This window comes from Alnus glutinosa, chromosome 11 (genome assembly GCF_958979055.1).
Source record: "Alnus glutinosa chromosome 11, dhAlnGlut1.1, whole genome shotgun sequence".
NCBI classification, from domain to species: Eukaryota; Viridiplantae; Streptophyta; class Magnoliopsida; order Fagales; family Betulaceae; genus Alnus; species Alnus glutinosa.
Window position 1 is genome coordinate 25,992,871 of NC_084896.1, and position 21,228 is coordinate 26,014,098.

Sequence of the window (21,228 nt, forward strand, 5' to 3'; positions counted from 1 at the left end):
GAGGTCTACGTAAAGTCCGGCGATGGTCTGACAAAACTTCGTTGATTCGAGAAGTAGAAGCTCAAACTCAAAAAACGATTTACAGTTTTAAGAAAGGGAAACAATTTTACGAAAATTAAAGAAGCTTTTCTAGCTATACCAATTTTATTTTATTTTTTCAGTTCGACTATTATTTTCTGTAGCACCCAAACACTGAAAAATGTAGAAAGTATCCTTAAAAAAATTATTTTATGCTAAAAGTTAAAACAAAGAGCTTAAATTGAAATCGCATAAAAACCTATTGACTATTTTATTTCTTTTCTCTTTTTAAAAATATATATTTGAGTTGCATGTCCTATTAAAAAAATATTTGTATTTTCTAATAATGTATATCGCTTGCTTCGGCGTAAAATGTTTTTTGTCAGAAAATATTTTCAAAAAAATCATTTTTCAATAAAATGTGTTCCATTGAAAATATTTCCTCCATTTGTGTTTGAAAAATTACAAATATTTTTTATATTTTAATTCAATCATATTAAAATATAAAAATCAATTTTTATTCACCACATAAATATATTAATATAAAATAATTAAAAAAAAAATTAACCTAATAATTTGAGTTATTATAGTGGCCTGGTGATGGTTTGATGGTGGTTCAAAAGTGGCTTAGTGGTAGTTTAGCGCTGCCTGATGATGGCTTGGTGGTAGTCCATTGTAGCTCGGTAGCGGTTCAGGGTAACTCGATGGTGGTCACGGGGCTCAGGAGTGAGTATGATGTGGTTCGGTGGTGGTCTAGAGTGGCTCAATAGTGGTTTGAAGATAGCTTGGTAGTGGTCCGGGGATGGGCTTGGTAGTGGTCCGGGGATGGGCTTGGTAGTGGTCCAACAATGATTTGGCGGTTTGAAAGTGAGAAAATCAAACTCAAAAAAATAATTTATGAAAATGAAAAATGGAAAAATTTAAATTTAGTTTGACTATTATTTTCGGTTACACTAAATACTAAAAAATGCGACTCTAGGGGTGGCTAGCCGACCACTGATTGTGGTGGTCGGCCAACCTCTTTGGGGTTTAGTTTTACTTTCTTTCTTCTTCTTCTTCTTCTTCTTTTTTTTTTTTATAAAAAAATAAAAAGAAAAATTGAAAGAAAATAAAAAATTAGTTTTTATTTTTGGAAAATGTCGTCTTTACTCCCAAAGAATAGTTATTTCTCTCATATTTGAGTGGAATAGGTATTCCTCTTCGAAAGGGAATAGCTATTCCATGGAATATACCACTACCAAACTAAATAATAGTTATTCCTATGGAATAGCCATTCCATTCCCGGGGCCTATTCTGCTAACCAAACAGGACCCATGTGTCTAAGCAAATTTTGAGTTGTTAACTCACCTGGTTGGGCTGATGGACCCTATAAGAATTATCTCACATTTGTTGTCTAGCAATTCGAGCAACAAATGATTGGAAATACGAATCGGAAAATAATATACCCAAGCAGATAGACATAAATTTTTTACAAACTGGTTTGAAAGAAATTTTCTACAACCCACATATGAAAATGGCACGTGTCCTTTAAACATGTGAGAATCACATTTTTTTTTATTAATACTATTAAAAAAGCATATAAAAAGCACATATTATTTAAATAACGGGTATTTCTCACCTACCAAGAAAGACATGTCAATCTTATAAGTAAATTATAACAATTTTATTATAGACTGATTTGTATAAAATTTATGTCCCTAACAGACTTACCGAATGTGGACTCAATCGTTGTTTTCAAAATAATGTGGTCACCAAATCCATACCTGCATTGACATGAAATGTGGGACATCATTTTCAATAGTTAACGTATTTGGCATCTTTGTGGTCCGTGGGTTGGTGGGTGGGTGAGTGGAGGCCCCACCTTCCCACCAATAAGCTTCTTCCATGTGTAAAAATAATAACCATTATCATAATGTCAGTAGCGTATTAACATTATTTTATTATTGTTGTTTATTAAACGATTTAATTAATAACATAACAATAAGTTGTGGTAAGAGCATAGGGCATCTTCATTTGTTTATTATGAGTTCTTCATATTTTTCCTCTTTTAACCTCCAGCTTAACCCAAGGTTAATTGTTTTTATCTTTGACCATAGGATATATTATATGATCCAAAATAACGAGATTTTGATTAAAAAAAATTGTTCAATAAAAGAGTCAGGTTTCATGTTGAGTTTGAGAGAAGATGTTAGAATAATTAGGGGATTTAATTTCAGAAATTTATTATAATTATTGTTATCTCTTATAAATCAAATTTGATTATAATCAAAATTATCAAATCAATGTATTGTGAATATATCAAGAAAAATAAGAACATAATATAATCCATTTGGACTTTATCCGGTGAACATAGGTCATAAACGGAACCACGTAAAATCTCTTATCTCTATTTTATTATTCCGCTTTAATTTTCTTTATATTATATTTTCTTTCGTATCTATGATCCCGGGAGTTGGTCTTATATTTTATCGGTCGCTAGAATACGACTATTAATTTAAAAATGACCAAAAAAACATAAACATGTGACACATGCCGTATCTTATTGAATTGTATTTCGTACATAAACATATATAGACCATATAAAATTACTGAAATACAAATATTTCATATTGTGGAAGCAAATTAAATCAGCACCCCTAAAATATGGTCTTCGTCAATCATGGACCGTCCATATTCAGACACAGGTACAAGTGAAAAAAGGCCAAAGGAAAAGAAAGAGGAAAATAATCGGACGGTGCAAACCATGTGTACGTGTTGGGTTTGGGCGGTCATTTGATCCGACGGCAGATAGTGATCCCATCACCAACAGGAAGCATGCAGATCTCGATCCTGGGGTCCGCAGCGAGTGCCTTGTTGAGCTCCAACACGAAGTCCCTGTAGTACCTAACGTACTTACGAAGCGGCGCATCAGGAGGAGCCACGACAGAGCCGTTCCAGAGGGTGTTGTCGTAGCCGATCACTCCCCCTACCTTAACAAGGTCAATCAACCTCTTGTGATAGTTTATGTAGTTGTCCTTGTCGGCATCCACGAAAATGAAATCAAATGACCCATGGTTCTTCTCCTGTTTTGTTCACCACACAAAATAACTTAGGCTTAAAGATTTCTATCATAGAAAATTCTACAAAAATGGATTCGGTTTAGGTCCAGCTCCGTTAAAATTAAGACACGTGTTAATTTTAATATCTGCAAAAAATGAAACAACTAGTGTTGATTTAACGGTTTTATTAGATTCAAGCATTTTTTTTTTTAAAGATTTATGCTTAGTCCATTTTTATTTTAAAAAAACTTCACTTATCTTCTAAATTATCAAGTATTTTTAATGTTATTTTAAATTTTAAAAATTTGCAATATCTAGCTCTAATTTTTCAATCCTTTCAATTACTTATGTGGTCATGGGTCGTCATTATTTTTTTCTTCTGATTTCTCTTAACCTTTTTTTAAATTTTATTTTTTTTAAAGTAGGGACATAGTTATATTTTTAAAAAAAATAATAATAATTATCAAGGTAGAAGGGACATTTTAGATGCTAAAATTAGGGTAGAAATTAGAATTACACTTTATATTAATTAAAACAATGAAGGGATAAAGAAAAAAGAATTAATGGGTTCTAGAAATTTACATCTCCAATCATTTGGTCAAGAACTGGGAGAGCAGGGCCTTCTCTGAAGTCGATCTTGTGGGCAACGCCTGCTTTTTGGATGATAGGCAGGCCAAGCTCGTAGTTTTCTCTGTTGATGTCCATGGCCAAGATCTGCGAAAAATCAGAAATGGAAAATATTTTTACTTCTTAATTTTTTGGGTTGTTTTTGTTAATTCATTTTTGAGAGGTTTGTGTTAGCACCCACGCACCTTTCCATCATCAGGAAGAGCAAGGGCTGTGGCGAGGAGGGAGTAGCCTGTGTAGACACCGATCTCCATTGTGTTCTTGGCATTGATGAGCTTGAGGAGCATGTTCAAGAATTGGCCTTCATCAGCTGAGGTGGTCATGATGTTCCTGTTTTAATTATAATCCAAACCCAAAATCACGGTAAGAAAAATGTCATTGAGAAGTGCATGAGAAGAAAAAGAATCATGATCATGGATGATGGATGATGGATGATGGACCTCACCATGGATGCTTGGCTGTCACCTCTCTGAGCTCCTTCATGGGTTCAGGCTCTTTTGGGTAGACACTGGTCTCCAAAATATACTACAAAACCAAATCCAAAAAAGAGAAAAAACTAAATTAAACTGAAAGATTTGAAATGAAGCTCACCAAACATATATATATGAGCTTCAAAAGGCCATTATCAATGGTTCTCCTTTCTCAATCTTTTGGGGTGTTAAATATATACCTGGTAAAGAGCATCACTCTGCAAAAGGCTCTTGTGACCAACCTCCTGGTGCCTCCCGGCTTGGTTTTCTTCTCCGTTGGTAGCCATTAGTGTAAGAATCTTCTTCTTGTAGGTTTTCTGGTCTCTGTGTACGTATTTCTCCTCCTCGTTAACAGTCAACCCTGATATGGGAAGAGAGGAAAGTGCAGAGGTATATATGGCGGGTAGGGGTCCGGTTCGAACCGGTAGTTTTGGTTGGACCGCTCATGCTAATCCGGTCGGTAGTTGGTGAAGGCCTGACAAAGCATGAGTTAGGCTTGCTTGAGGCCCCACTCAGGTCCTGCAATTCTTTGCTCGTTTGTTGTGGATTCGTAGTCTTGGTGGTTGATTCTCCTCAATTTTCTCTGTTATTTTGCTAAGATTGCTAACCATTTGGATAGTGATGGTGATGGTGAAAATGCCAATATCTGATTTACTTGTTAAAACAAATTTTGGTTTGTTAAATCATTTATCCCGACATAAGTTTCAAAATATGCTCGATCTCTCACATTTATTGGTTAAATTGCTAACAATCTGAGATATCATACAAAATGGTTAGAGATTTCTATCCAAATTTTTGAACTCATAAATAGTTTAAGCCAGATATATCACTTTAGAAATATCACTTTAGTAAAACAAATTTTGGGTTGTTAAATCATTTATCCCGACATAAGTTTCAAAAGATACTCGATCTCTCACATTTATTGGTTAAATTGCTAACAATATGAGATATCGTACAAAATGGTTAGAGATTTCTATCCAAATTTTTGAACTCATAAATAGTTTAAGCCAGAAATATCACTTCAGTAAGATAGAATTAGGGAAGTCAATTCGTGTTCGTACGTATATCAAGTTCAAGTTATATCGAGGTATGGGTATAAGGTTATATAGGTCAACCTTAACCCGATCAATTTAGTTAAATATGTCAGACCCTTTAATTATAACCCGTTAATTTCGTGTGGGGTTCGAGAGTCATCTAAAAAATTATCAACCCTAAATATTGCGTGTCGGATTCGAGTCGTGTTGAAATATGGATATGAGACTATGCAGATCAATCTTAATCCAAGCCATTAAATTAAACGGGTCAAACCCCTCAATCATAATCAGTTAATTTTATATTAGATTTGTATCGAATTCAAAGGTAATGTAAAAAATTATTAGCATTAGATAGAACACGTACAGTAGATAGAAATTTAAATGACATTTTTTCTTTTTCTTTTTTTATTCATAAATTATCACTTATTTTAAAAATGTAAATTGAGAAAAAAAAATATTTAACTAATATTGTAACATTCTTTTTATAATGAAACTTCAAACTCATTAACTTTATTATGATAACCTATTAATAAAACAGACATAAAACAATAAATTTAATTTAATTTAATTTAATCCGACAATACATGAGATTATAAGTTACTGCATGATAAACAAAACAACATGAGTTAAAAGAAAACGACAGGATTGAGCCTGGGGTTCTTGCCTTCTTGGGATAATTTAATGGAGGGGAAACTCCACGTACAGTGGCATCTAATTAATAGTATCTTTCTTAAACTTCTAATTGGAATAATATCCTTCTTATATTGTAAAAAATTGTTAATTGTTCTCGTAAGAACGAAAATATTCTTAATAAAATAAAATAAAAATTCTATAAAAAATAGTAAAACTAAAAATAAAAATAAAAAATTTGAAAAACAGGGCTGGAAATTTAAAAAATAATTTCTTTTTTCTTTTTTCTTTTTTCTTTTCCGAATTTATTGGGGTATTTTTGTTTTATTAAAAAAAAAGGGGTTTTTTTGTTAATCTAAAGATATTGGCAATTTTTTGATATTTTGGAAAACATTATCTCAGTTGAAAGAGTCAAAAAATATTGATATTTTGAGGGGTAGGTGATTTTTTCCCTTTTATTTATTTATCCCTACTTTTGTGTTACATACGTAAACATACGTAGACATGATGGAAATTGGGCATGTCAATGATGGATTCCATGACTGAATGGGTCCCACTGGCTTGCTTTTTCGGGTGGAATGTTATACGTGGCAATTGAAGTTGGTATGTGGTTGGTGGACGAGACTTGGAGTTGGTGGCCACCTCCTCATAAATATCGGGATTGTTTAGCAAAGATATATACATAACATAAGTGTTGTTATTTTTAAAATTAATAAAAAGTAATGATGTGATAAAAAATAAAAAAAAATTTGTATAAAAAAGTGAAAAAGTTTTTTATTGTAGTGAATTTTTTTTATTTGAATAGTAATAAAAAAATTATTGATGTGATATAAAAAGTGAAAAAAGTGGAAATGTTTTGATATTGATTGGTGGTAGAAAATATAAAAAAGTGATAAAAAAAATTACATAAACAGTAACAACATTATGCTGTTATGTTCCGTAACTTATTAAACAAGCCCATTATTCTCTATTTTGTGTTCAAAAAAGTTGTTTTAATTTCATCATAGGGTTCGATGTGATTCTTAAGAGAAAGGCAGCAAATATGATAATGTTTGAAAAACCAATATGATCCTATTTGTAGATAGTTTTTATTATTATTATTATTTTAATTTGAAAAAAGTATTCTTATGTGATATAAATGTGAAAATTGTTCTTATATTTTGTATGTTTTAAAAAGTGTTTTTTTTTTTTTTTTTGGTAATTCTAACCACATAATCCTTGCTTCATTTGAAATTTTGTTGATAACCCATTTTGTTGGTACCCCATCTTAAATTGAATAATTTTGAAAGTCAAGTTAAACTATGCATTAACCATCACTTGAATGGGATGAGTTTCTAGGGCCACACTCTCTTATGCAACATTAATTAATATGTGAAAAATGGCCTAGCAACGTACTTTAAGGGGTATTGGTTTTTGGGTTGAGGATCACGCTTCATAGGATTAGGAGATCAGGGATGCAGGAACGTGGGGTGATGTATAAAATTATTTATATATACTAAAATATTTACTAAAATAAAAAATTTAAGCCATGATTTCGAAATTTAATGATATGGGTTTTTGAAAATTACTTAGGCCATCTTTGATAAAGATTTTGTCAACTAAGGTGTCAACAATTCATCGTGACGCGATATGTTCCAAGGACCCACCCAAGAGCCTTGTTAGTTAGGTAATCAACTAGGCATCCTAACTGGACCATTTATGCGTCTTGATGCCGCTTGAGAATTTGTATGCATTGGAAGGTTTTTCACATGCAAAAGTTAGGGTTTTCATCATAATCTCTATTTAAGGATGTCTTGGGACAATTAGAGGCTAAGCTCATGAGAGTAGTCCATACATAGAGCTTAGCTTTGTTCCATTGTGTGCCAAGAGATTATTTTGGTTTATGCTTCCGTGTGCTTATATATCCTCGAATGTTCATTAAACCACAACCTTCCATTCTATAAACCGTAAAAATTTATTGGTCGTTTGGTAAGGAAGCCTACAATGAAGATTGCCTAGTGAATAGTTAGAGTTGTTGCGGCAGGAGGCAAGCGTGAGTGTTTGTCTATGTAAAAGCTATCTAAGTATTTTACAAAGAGTTGTAAGTTTATTTTGCATATACTTGAACATTTCTTAGCAATTGGTTTTTTGGATTTGGCTGCCTCAGAATGATTTTAACATTGATGTGTTATTCAAAGAGTTCTCATTTTGTGAACAAATTGGTTGTGTTGTTCATAATGTTCTTCACCAACGATCCGAGGTTGGAACATAGTTGACGTTGAATCTAAATGATCTACTACTCAATAGACACCTTTGGGCTTTGGCAACTAAATGATCTACTACGTGATTGTGTGGTGATTACTTTCTTGTTGTTTGATTAAAGTTAATATTGTCGATTTTCTGTTTAATTTTTCTACATAATTGTGATTTGTGTGCCTTGCGGTCAGAACGCGCGCATGTCTTTCACCACTCTGTTAATGTAACAGTGTCAATAAATCTTTTATTCTTTTTTAAACAGAGACTAGTCCAAAATTGATTGATACTACTACGCTAACAAAATAAATTAATAATTGAATAAAAATATTATTTATGGCCTTACTCGTGGATTAATAGTTGCTGTCTGTTGTGTTTTGTTTATCACATGATCCTTGCCTTGTGACTTTGATCATTAAACTTTTTGTCAGCTTTTGATTTTCTTTTAAAACATACCACTTGTATTTTAATTTTGTAAGACCAACATGTGGCTAAGAAAAAGAAGGCAGGTGGACTCTTTTAAGGATGCCCACAAAAACGTGAACCATATTAAATTTGTCAATGTCATGGTAACTCTTAAGACAAGGTGAAGTATGAGTTAAAGCCAACATATTATACATACATATAATTTATGCAGTAGATTCATATTTAAAAAATAAAAAATAAAAAAAATAATAATAATAATAAAAAAAATCTAAGAATGAAGGATGTTTTCAATTGAAATTTTCTACAAAATTCATTAAATTATATATATATATATATTTTAAATTTAGTTAGTGTTGGACATACTCTTCAACGATGAAAAATAAATTTGAGCTTCAAATTAAAGATCGCAAAAAGAAAGAATCATAATTAGAAAATATATAAAGCAAATTAGTTCACCGTTAGGTGAAGATGGGGCCATTTGCTTCAAGTTAAAGCCATAGCTAGGGCTACCCACCACCAACCTAACCCTGCATATAGAGTTTGGAGGGTCTTGAGGGCGACACCAAAACCCACAAACTTGCCTTCTTTGCGGAGAGATTGCCTCACTTCACTTTCATTGGTGTTGCCGGAAGTCAATTTTCTTTATAGTTTATTTGCTAATTTGAGGCAAGTACTTTATTAGGGCACATCCACTCTTCCATCTCACGAAAATGCTTTATACATATCTAGTCAAGTAGGACAATGAGCCTAGGAGTGAAAATTCATCCGTTATCGGCATGCCTGTTATCATACGTAAAACAACGTCGTTTTGGGTTTTTTTTCATTTTCATTTTAAAGTTATATTTCACTGCACGCTTCACAGCCACAGGTTACGGCTGAGTGTCACTTTAAAAATGTCATGTGCCAACTTTGCATGTGACAAACACTTAAACACATGGTTTTTAAGTAACAATAATACAGTTGGAAGAGATACGTGTATTTTAAATAAAATTCCGTTCAACTATGTCGTTACTATTTAAAAAGCACGTGCTTCTTACGAGACATATGACATTCTTATAAATTGATTTGGAGGAAGTTCTTCCAACCTAGTTTGGAAGGAAATTCTGGTCTATTATGATTATATTTTTTATTTACTATTCCCCATAGTTAACTCCTAATAGTAAATCAATTAACAACAATTAGCATTATATCTTTATTCTGTATTTATTGTATTTCCATTCTTTCAATAGCTTCATTCAATTAATAATAGGCCAAGCTTTATTCAAATAATAATAATAATAATAATAGGCCAAGCTAATGTACAATTTTATACATAAAAAATACAACCTTTTTTTTCTGCAATTTTCTTAGCCTATCTTTTTCTTTCACTTTGCATTCACAAATGGGAGAATTTCACTAACAATTTTATGGACCACCCAATGTTCATAGACCTGCTAGAAACTGTCCCAGTCCCTCTTACTAAGAAGATAATTAATGGGATCAATGATCGTATATGGTTGGGGTGTATACCTAATTGTATTAACTCTACTGTTTTATCAGAGTCTTTATCTCTGATTGTTTAGAGTTCTTTGCAACTCTAGCTTTTTCATGTTATAAATGAATTCAGTATTTTCTTTTTTTTCTTTTTTTTTTAAGAAGAAGATAGAAAATGAACAAATCTATTTAGGGATTGCAACACATCATACCTGAGTTATTTCAGTCCATCCATGGCCATATTTTCAGTCATATGACAGGCTAGTATCACTTTTCCTACTAAATGTATCTGTGTTGTGTCCCGTTTGCTCTGTTAGAATATTAATTAAATTATTAAATCAATAATTTTTTATCAATTAAACTTTTAAGATAATTAATTATTTAACATAGAGAATATTAAAATATTAATTTAATAATTAAAATAATTTAGCCGTTTGTCTTCTACCAACGGTCTAGATATGCCATATCAGGGGGAATTAGGATCCTTTCCAGTTGTACTTCAACAGGAGAGGAGCCAGTCCTTTATGTTGAGGAGTATTTTGGTAATTTTACATGTATAAAATTACCAAAATACTCCTCAACATAAAAGACCAGCTCCTCTCACATGTAAAATTATTAAAATACCCCTCAACATAAAAGACCGGCTCCTCTCTCGACTGGAGAGGATCCGAGTCCAGTCAGGAGAGCAGTACTTTCTAATTCTGTTGTAGTCACTCATCCATTTCAACGTTCTTATTTTATTTAAAAACAGGCTATAAACGTGTAGGCGGTGTAGCCTCATTAGCATCTTTAAAGGTATCTATGCAGAATATCAGAGATTCTCTGATTTTTGTCAATTTTTTTTTGAAGGAGATTCTACTTTTTTAGGTGGGTTTCGAGGAGTAGCTTAAATTAAAGCAGTTAAACCTCTCTTTAAAAAAACTGCAAGTTGCAAAGGATGTTTAATTAGGTTCAAATGGAGATTAATATCTACCAGAAGTTGACAGAATTAAACTAGTAGTTTAATTGAAGCATTTGATTAAGACAAAGGGAAACAATGTTCCAACTTCCTTGTGAGCTGTGACCCTTAAGAAAACACACCTACTTTACCTTCTATAGCAACAGAGAGCCGTTTCCAGCCTCTTTCAAAATTCTGCAATTAAGAGCCTTAATGACTTAAAGCTGTTAAGCACATATGCTAAGCAATACAGACCCCTTAAGAAAATTCGGTTTCAATGAAAAATAAAGGTTTGAGAATCCTCCATGATTCCACAGAGAAACTTGTCAAGAGATGAAACCAGTGCGGACCTAGGTATAGCTTTGGAGAGGGGGGATATTTGTTTTCATGAGATATACCCTTTAAAATTAATTTTTTACCTCCCAAAAATCATTTTTTTTTAGTTTTGGACCCCCACCCCCACTCGAGATGGAGGATGTCCACATTGCCAGCTGGGTCATTTCTTGATTCATCCACAGCCAATGTATAACAAGATTATGAAAAGTAAGGGAAATAGTGTCTGTGGACAGCATTTATGCAATTGCATTTAGTTCTTAGATCCACTGACCTAAGTTACACATTTTGAACCACTGACCTCATCCTTTAACCCATTCCTCCTATCAGGAAGTGCCACTAGCAACGTTGGAGTTAGCTGTAGTATCCAATTGCTCCACATTGTATGTTTTGAGCAGGGTATATGAGAGGACTCTCCTGCCCGAGTAGGAGGCCCACCCATGGGACTCCCTACGTGGGCAGGGGCTTCCCTACTCCCTTGCAAAGACAAGGAAGCCCCTCTGACCATCCCCTTGCCTGAGGGCTCTTCGAGCAGGAAATAACAGGGGATCCGAATTGTAACGACTCAGGAAAAACGCTAGTTATATCTATGTTATCAGTCCAAAATGACTAGTCAATTTGGAACTTCCTTAAAATCACTTATAAAGCCTAATTTCACATAGTAAATAAGAAATGAGGGACTTAGTACCCATGAATGTCTTTATAGACCACTCACTTTACGTAGGCTATTTTTCCAATATAAGGAAAATTTGACAAATTGGATTACAAAAATGAAACTTGCAACTGGTGCACAAAAATCAGAACACATGAATAGGTGCGATTTCATATCACCACTTTAAAATTATTGCCAAATGACAATAACCAAAAATGCTAAACTGTTGGAGGAGTGAAAACTAATTCATCTTGTTGATCGCATAAGAAGAAAGTCAAATGTATTTTGGGCAAAAATAACATACATATAGGTTAACCCAAAAGCTAGAATCATAGACTACTCAGATGCAGCTCATAGTTACTTATTAAGTAACTTTGCTATTCTTAAAATTGCAGACTAGAAAATCATTTCAAACCAAACTACCCCTGGTAATTCATTAGAATGTGTAGAGTGGTCCAAAAAATGGAGCCTGCTATCTTTGTTCCTAGACTGCAACCAGGGCAATTCTAATGAATTCGCTTTAAAAAAGACAATCGTAGTCATCTTTTTTCTTGTAGTTGGGTCCAAAGATACAGTTAATGTGGACAATGTGCATAAACTTGAATGACAACTGACTTGACCAAAGCAAAAGCTATTTGCAACAATAAAATATATTCACCTATGATCACTATTCAATTTTACTGCAATTATGACAAAGAGTGTAATAGATCATTAAAAAAAAAAAATCTCATAAAGCTCTTCTGTATGTCAACATATGTTTTTAAGGTTTTTCTTTTTTTCTTTTGGCTGGACAATTATTGTTTTCAATCATCTTATATTTTAGAGTGTTTGAAACTCAAACCCCACAAGGGAACATAGGCACAAGAAGAACAGGAAATGTACTCAGTGGAGAACTAATCAATCAAAAGTAAAAAAGAACAAACAGTGCAGTTAAACACATGTACCAATCTACTGGTTTCCTAGGAACCAATTGTATATTATCATTATGCAGATCAGAAAGCACAAAGGGAAAACATTTTAAGGTCTTCCTTTCTTAAACTGAGATATTGAAAAGCCTATACCAGAACTCAAATAAGATAGACAAGCTTCCAATTAATTGAAAAGTACCTAACCATGTCCAACAGATATTATTTTTACAGTATTGAGAGAAACAAAAAGTTCCCCTGCATTGAACTTTGATAATTATGAAAGATGCTGAAGTAAATACATTTCCTTGCAAATAAAAGAAATTGGAACAACATGAGGGCAAAATTCTATGTTCATTCTACCAAAAAAAAATATTTATTACCTATCTCAAAACTGTTGACCAGAACTGGGTCAGCTACCTCCTTCAAAAATCCACAAGAAGCAGACTCCCATAATTGGTTTTCAAACTGCACCAAAGCACTAAGATTCATAGAAAGCAATCTTAATCACGAAACTCTTTTGCTCTCGTAGCTAATGCACTTCTTATAACGTAAGACTTGCTCTCAACCAAAATCTCCTCCAATCCACCATCCCCGCCATCGTAGTGAGTGCTCTGATCACAATCCCCCAACTCATCCGACAACGCTGTATAGTCCTCCCTCATTAGCAGAGCATTGTGAAGCATCGAACAAGCACCAATATAAGCAACAGCAATCTTGAACTCCTCCTCTATCGGCCTGCTCAAAACGCCCCAACTCTTCAAACTAGCAATGGTTCTAAGCGCCGGAAAGCGCATCAAGCTATGCGCCCTATTGAAATACTCTTCACAGGAGCCCGGCACAGCGTCCACAAAAGGTACCATCAACCAAGGAAGCAAAGGGTACTCTCCATGTCCAACCACATACTGATTCAAAGCCACCCCATTTACATTCACCGGAAGTGAATTCAATAACCTTTCTTCTTCAATATCCTTATACAAAGTTGACGACTTTAGAACCTTGTAGTCACCCTTATTGCCTCGAAACCCGACGACAATGCTCAAAATTTTCGATGTCGAATCGGCAACTATTTGAGCAGCAACGCCGTCTTCTTGAACTACATCGTTTGGTAACTTGGACATATGATTTTTGGCGACAATCTTGAACCTTGCACAATCAAGCACACCACAGCAATTTGGTAATCCGGTAAGGCTTTGGAACGCTGTGGACACGGATTCGAGCTCGTTTGGGGTAGGGAATGTGACCCAGAATCGGAAATCGGTGCACAAGACACGGCACAATTGCTTGGTGCAGAATTTCGCTACGGACTCCGAGACGCCGAGCTGCTTGGAGATTTTGGGGTAGTCCGCGCCGGTGGCTAACCGAAACAGGCCGATACCGAGCCGGCGCTCGGCGGAGAGGTTCAAGGGTGAACCAGCCGGGTCACGGCACTCCAGCAACGGTTCGAGCAAGCCGGAGAGCCATTCGAAGGTCGAGGAGGTCATCCTGAAGCAGTTCTTGAACGAGTCGGGAATCCGAGTCAGGCCGAGTCGACGTCCGAGTTGGGGGTCTTCGTCGTCATGGGTCGGTCCAGAATCTGGCAAATGGGTTCGCTTGCGTTTCCGGGAAATCGAGAGGAGTGAGAGGGAGGCAGCGATTCCTTGCGAGGAGAGGAAGTGGTGGAGGAGAGGGAAAATTTTTGCATTGGAATTGGAATTGGAATTGGAATTTGAAGATAGGGAGAGTGGAGTGGAGGAAGGGAAGAGGAGGAGGAGGAGTAGGAGGAGTTGGGAGATAACGGAGGAGAGTAAAGCAGCCAATTTCCGGGATTCCATGTTTTCCTTTTGTTTTCCGTTTGTTGGGAATCGCAGAATGGGTGTTGGATTGGATTTTCTCGGGAATCGAGGTGCGTTGGTATGTGAGGAGTGGAGGGTGAATCTTTGTACCGTGTGAACATAGGCACATTTGAGGCAGATCGTACCGTTCCTGACTTGTTCTTCTTTCATTGCAATTACATATAAAAATTTGTTCTTTTAAATAAAAAATAAAATAAATAAATCTTTTTTTAAAAAAAAAAAACCATATAAAAATTTGATGAAAAAACATTTCTGTTTTGAAAAAGTAATGCTACATATCATTTCTTTATCCTCCTTTTGTCTCCCTAAAATTGATGTGGCACTTAAAATCACAATTGAATTAAAATCCAATAATGATCTATCATAAATTTAATGGTGATTTCAAGAGGTACATCAATTTTGGGAGGATAAAATGAGAACAAATGGATGATATATAGCATTACTCATTTTGGAAAGGAAGGTTCGGTTGATGCCCGTGAGTGAATTCTTTATTTGGAAGCTGTGGTCAACTTTGCCCATCACTTCAAAAAAATCAAAACTTTGCTCATTTGTTTGAATTGTTGCAGCAACCGAGGTGTTATATTTATTTTTTGAAAAATGATTTTTCTACATCACATTATCCTATATTAATTTTACACCAAGACACATAGGGTGTAAGACTCATGCATGTGAGTTCCATATACATAAGTTCCACACCCAATATGTCTTAATGTAAGATTGATGTAAAGTAATGTGATGTAGGAATAACACATCCCTTATTTTTGTTCTTTATTATCTCTGAAGGACAAACATTGAGGAAGGTCATATGCTCAACAACTCTAGATAGAGAAAGGTAGTATGCTCCATGAGCGCTAAAACGAGTGGGGTCGTATGCTTATCAACTTAATTAAATTAAGCAAGATAATACACTCGACATCCTTAAGTTGAATAGAAGAGGATATTCAACACGACAACACCCTTAAATCGAATGGGATAGAAACTTAGTTTATATGCATATATTGTGTTCATAAGCATGTTTTGTTTTAAGTAAGTTTTTCATTATTATATGCTAGCAAATAAATTGAATAGTATCAATATGTACATCGATGAGAGATAGAGAGAGTTGCATGTATGTTGATTAAGGTCCGTTTGATTTTGAAATTTTAAAAAGTAGGATTTGAAAATGTGATTTTTAAAAACACAGTTAAACGTTTGGCGAAATTGCAGTTTAGCTTTTAAAATCGCAAATTAACCTTTAAAATTATGCGTTTTAAAAAAATTACCATTTTATCTGAGATTTAAAAAATCAGATTTTCTACATTTTCAAATCGCAATTTTTAAAAATACAGTTTCCTAGCGATTTATGTTCTGCAATTTGGTTTAAAATCGCACTTATTATTTATGAAATCGTAATCACAAACGCACCCTTAATCTTTGAAAAATGACTATATGAAAATATTAAAATTTAATTCCTACAAGAATAATGTATGTTCTAAAAGTTTAGACTAGATAAATTAGAATTGAATAGATATTAATAAAAATTAAATTTGTTGTAAGAAAATAATCATGCATTTCTTTTGTATTATTTGGATGGTTTACAAACAACTTTGCAAATTATTGTTGCCAATAAACACATTCAATTTGTCAAATAAACAAAAACCATAATTGTGCAATGGGCCAAATCCACCCCCAATCAGTTTGCTCGTTAAGCCCAGTCCAATAAAGTGGGTTTGGGCTAAACCAATGGCTTAAGTGCTAATCCAAGTGATGACAGTTGAGTTAGGTCTGAGAATTTATGAACTAAATGGGTCAAGCTATGATTGATGTATATAGTCTTATACTCATATCTCGACCTGACTCGAATCCGAATCCGAACCCGACACATAAACACGAATTACCACCCCCTATGTTTTACTACCAAAAGAGTAGTAGAATTGTTTTTTTAATGAATAAATTTGGACAATTTTTCTATTTATGTTTTCCTTAAAATTGTGTTGGACAAAATTTGTAAAACTCAATTTATTAAATTGACATAAATCATATGATTTTTATATGTATTTTTAATAGGATTTACATATCAAGTGTATTGTTGCGTGCATTTTTAAAATACTTTCTAAAAATATACGTCAATTTAAGGTATATATTTTATGTACATTGATATGAATGATGGAAAAATGAGAAGGAATATTCAAAAAGGATGTACCAAATGGAAAAGGGTTGAGATGTAACTTTCAAGGTGAAATCTTTAATTATTAGGGTGAAAATATGGTGTCCAAAATCGCCTTTGGCACATCTTCGCCATAAAAATCTTGAAAAGTTACAATTAATAATAAAATAATAATAATAATAAATAAATAAATAAAAATCTTGAAAAGTTACGTGAAATAAACAAATAATTGCCTTAAAGCGACACACTTCTCGAGACGGCGCATTTTATCATTAGGAATAATTTTTTAAGATATAATAAATCAAGTGTTTAAAAGTTGATATTCTCTATTTTTGGATTATATTTATTTCTCGATGACCTTTTGCCTTGTCTTTGCAGAGTTATTGTTAATCAAATCGACTTTTCATTATTAATTATGCTCCTCAAAATAAAAAAAAAACAGTGACCAAGCAGGACAGGAGAAAGATTTATTTTTTTATTTCATTAATTCAAGTCTTAAACTTAATTTAAACTATTGTTTCTTTATGTTTGACGTCATCAAACCAATAAACATGGTTGGGAAATGGTAGGCAGGGGACACTCATCCGTCCCCTGTCCTACTTTTAATAATATAATAATATATTATATAAGCAAAAAGTGATAAAATCAAAGAAAATAAATGAAAAAGTAATATAATATATTATTATATTATTAAAAGTAGGACAGGGGACGGATGAGTGTCCCCTGCCTATCATAGCTCAACATGGTTTTAGTACATTTCAACTTAAACACCAACACGAGTTCCCTGCCCAAATTGAATTGCCAAGGTTCTCCTAATGATTCAAATTAAGTATTACTGTTAATTACGAGGAGAATAACTACCACTATTTCAAATAAATCAAAAAGGAAATATATATATATATGATGGATGCAACTATATATATATATATATGTAGCTAGGGAGAGTCCATTTGATAAGAATGGGCTGTAAAGCTCAACTTTTACAGCCCCCAATGAGATATTAATACATAATTTAATCACACTAAACATTATACATGAAAACACTATATCACTTTTTGAATTTTCTTCTTTACAAAGACCTGGAAAACTGAAAAAAAAAAAAAAAAAAAATCAAAGGGAAAAGACGACAACCCAATCGCCGAAATCCACCTAAAGCCACCATCGGAATATGCCGAAGACCATGTTACATGAATACGTAACGGATCTTGTAACTCGCATTTCAACAGGAAAGGAAGCTGGATTTAGATTCTTCTTCCTACTTATTTTGATAGATTGTTAGGTTCTGAGGGAACCTAGACCTTAGACTCTGAGGGAACTTAGACCTTTTCAAACACAATATTTGGATTAATTCTTTTCATGCTTTTTATTCATGTTGCTTCTCTTTAAATAAACTACGGGTTAGTGTAGGATTAAACCACAAGTCGATTAATTCCTACTTTGACTCCAACACATGATGATAATCATCTACACACCAATAACAATAGAATCCTACTAACATAATAGAACATAGACTTATCAACTCATAGAGATATACTCAATGTGATGATATTCAACCAAGCTAAGAGATAAATAAGCAAACTAAGTCTCAAACACCGAGACTACTCGACCAAGAAAGAATACTAAAACATAATACAACTCAAACACCTAAACCATTCAAATTAAACATAAGAAAACAATATGATAAGGACTCGACAATAAAGCAACGTAGAAGACTTTAACAACTCGGGTGATGACTCGTGCTCCTCCATCTCATAACATTCCACCCCCCTTAAAACGGTCTTTGTCCTCAAGGACGAGTTTTGGAAACTGCTGCTGCATAACATAGCACTTTTCCCATGTAGCATCTGTGGGGCCAATTTTAAACGTTTCCTTTGCAAACGTACTTTAGGTGACTTTTCTTTCTCTTCAACCAGCCTCTTCAATTTTAGTCTTAACTGAAACTGGGCTCGATGGCCTAGAACGAACTTGTCGTCGCAGTTAAAACACAATTATTTGGCTCGATGATCTTGCATCTTTGTTGGTGAACGACGATGGCTAGGAATAGACATCCTTCCAACAAGGTTTAGGAGTTGTTCAAACTGTAGTTGGTACTCCCTAATGGATCCGGTCTGTTGTAGCTTTGTGAGATCACCAATGGGATATTCAAATAAAATTGGGTCGTAATGGATGTGGAGTTGGAATTTGGGGTTCTCTATGGGTGGAGTTGACACGATTTGCGGCGATGAGGTTAAGACTTGTGATTTAGCTAATTTTAACTTTATATCTTCCATTTGCTCTTCGGATTTCTCCTCGATTCCACTATTTTTTGTAGGGTGGACTGATTTATCACGATTTTTGGATGCAGAATTGTCTCCATGGTTTTTCCCGATTTGGGATAAGAAATTGTTGATTTCTTCTACATTTTTGAAATTTTCAGCCATCATTTTGGAATTTTCGGCCATTGTTTTGGCTTGATCTAAATTTTGTTTCATGAGCTTCTCTAACACGGGTTGGATGCTGGAACGCTAAGCTTTCAATCTGTCCATACGTGGATCGGCCATTGGAGACAAACTTGGCTTTGATGCCAAATTGTTACATGAATACATAACAGATCTTGTAACTCGCCTTTCAACAGGAAAAGAAGCTAGATTTAGATTCTTCTTCCTACCTATTTTGATAGATTGTTAGGTTTTGAGGGAACCTAAACCTTAGATTTTGAGGGAACCTAGACATTTTCAAACACAAAATTTGGATTAATTCTTTTCATACTTTTTATTCATGTTGCTTCTCTTTAATTAAAGGGATAATTACACTTAATCCCCCTGATTTATCCACGGTGTGGCGATTTACCCCCCAATGTACCAAAATTGGTACATGACCCTCCTGAACTTGCCAACTTGTGGCAAAATCAACCTTCCGTCCAATCGACCGTTCGTTTGGACGGAAAATCGGTCACGTGCAAGTCACATGATCGTTTAAAACAAAGACTCTCCCCAAGTCACGTGACTTGCACGTGACCGACTTTCCGTCCAAACGAACGGTCGATTGGACGGAAGGTTTATTTTGCCACACGTTGGCAAGTTCGAAGGGTCATGTACCAATTTTGGTACATTGGAGGGTAAATCGCCACACCGTGAATAAATCAGGGGGGTTAAGTGTAATTATCCCTTAAATAAACTACATGATAGTGTAGGATTAAAGCACAAGTCGGTTAATTCCTACTTTGACTCCAACACGTGATGATAATCATCTATGCACCAATAACAATAGACTCCTACTAACACAATAGAACATAGACTTATCAACTCACAAAGATATACTCAATGTGATTATATTCAACCAAGCGAAGAGATAAATAAACAAACTAAGTCTCAAACACTGAAACTACTCGACCAAGAAAGAATACTAAAACATAATACAACTCAAACAAACCATTCAAACTAAACATAAGAAAATAATATGATAAGGTCTCAACAATAAAGCAACGTAGAAGACTCTAACAACTCAGGCGATGACTCGTGCTCCTCCATCTCATAACAGACCACCACCCTACGGTGGCTTTGATTGTTATTTCTTACTTTGAGAGCAGCGTAGAAAACCACTATTTCTTAATCAGTCGCCAAAACTGCATCAATTGCTGGTGGCTTCCAGACGAAATGCCAAGAATATCTCTTCCCCAGAAGGCAATCACCCATAGGTTACCTAATAAGCTAAGGATTTATTTTCCCTGTTATTAGATCCTTAGCTTTGTATACATTGCTATACGTCCCTTGCCCGATCTAAACAACCAAAAATCCAAAAATAAATAAATAAATAAATAAGAGGGTTTTCTTTTAGTTTATTATATCAAAACCCATATTCAATTTCAAACTTTTTGAGAGAAATGGACTTGGGATTAGGGTTTATGAGAACCTTGGCGAGCTTCTAGAATCTATTGGTGCGGCAAGGAGTCCAATCCTTGATGGCGTCGCCGGCGTTCTCTATGAGCTAGATTGGTCAGCCTTGCTGATTCTTTGGGCAAGGGTCCGGCGGAGGCTTCTGGCGATTTGTTGTCATTCTTTAAATTATTTCAAAGGATTTGATGTTTTCATGTTTATTGTATTTTTTTTGTTTTTGATGACTTGTCTACTTATAATTGGTTGCTGTAAAATGAGGCATTTACAACCCATCATTATTGAAGGTATTCTCATATATAAATGGATGCCATGCCAAACTAAATTAGTTTAATGTATAATTAATATAGCATATCAGTATATTTACGCTAGAACAAATTATTAGTTGAATGAAGTTTATTTAATTATAAGAATAATACAAATGATAAATTATCATAAAAAAAAAATCATTTGCAAAACACGCAAGAAATGCTTCTTTGCATTCTGGCTCTCATTTTCTATACATATTCATTGAGTTGTCATGCTCTATGCACCCTTAATTAAAAAGGAAAAAAAAAAAGAAAAAAGAAAAAAAAGAGCACCAATGGTGAATGGAGCAAG

At 34.1% G+C, this 21,228-nt stretch overlaps 2 protein-coding genes across 2 annotated transcripts; both read right to left on the reverse strand.

Moving 5' to 3' along the window:
• Positions 1–2,528: 2,528 nt before the first annotated feature.
• Positions 2,529–4,536, reverse strand: LOC133881703 (caffeoyl-CoA O-methyltransferase). The gene is made up of 5 exons (XM_062320706.1): positions 4,354–4,536; positions 4,129–4,208; positions 3,869–4,013; positions 3,639–3,770; positions 2,529–3,080 (listed from the first exon to the last, which is right to left on the reverse strand). The coding sequence occupies exons 1-5, from the start codon at positions 4,438–4,440 to the stop codon at positions 2,787–2,789; spliced, it is 738 nt and encodes a 245-aa protein (XP_062176690.1). The 5' UTR covers positions 4,441–4,536; the 3' UTR covers positions 2,529–2,786.
• Positions 4,537–12,937: 8,401 nt separating this feature from the next.
• On the reverse strand, positions 12,938–14,733 carry LOC133880856 (protein ANTAGONIST OF LIKE HETEROCHROMATIN PROTEIN 1-like). Its single transcript, XM_062319816.1, has one exon. The coding sequence runs from the start codon at positions 14,587–14,589 to the stop codon at positions 13,279–13,281; it is 1,311 nt and encodes a 436-aa protein (XP_062175800.1). The 5' UTR covers positions 14,590–14,733; the 3' UTR covers positions 12,938–13,278.
• Between the last annotated feature and the right edge of the window lie 6,495 nt (positions 14,734–21,228).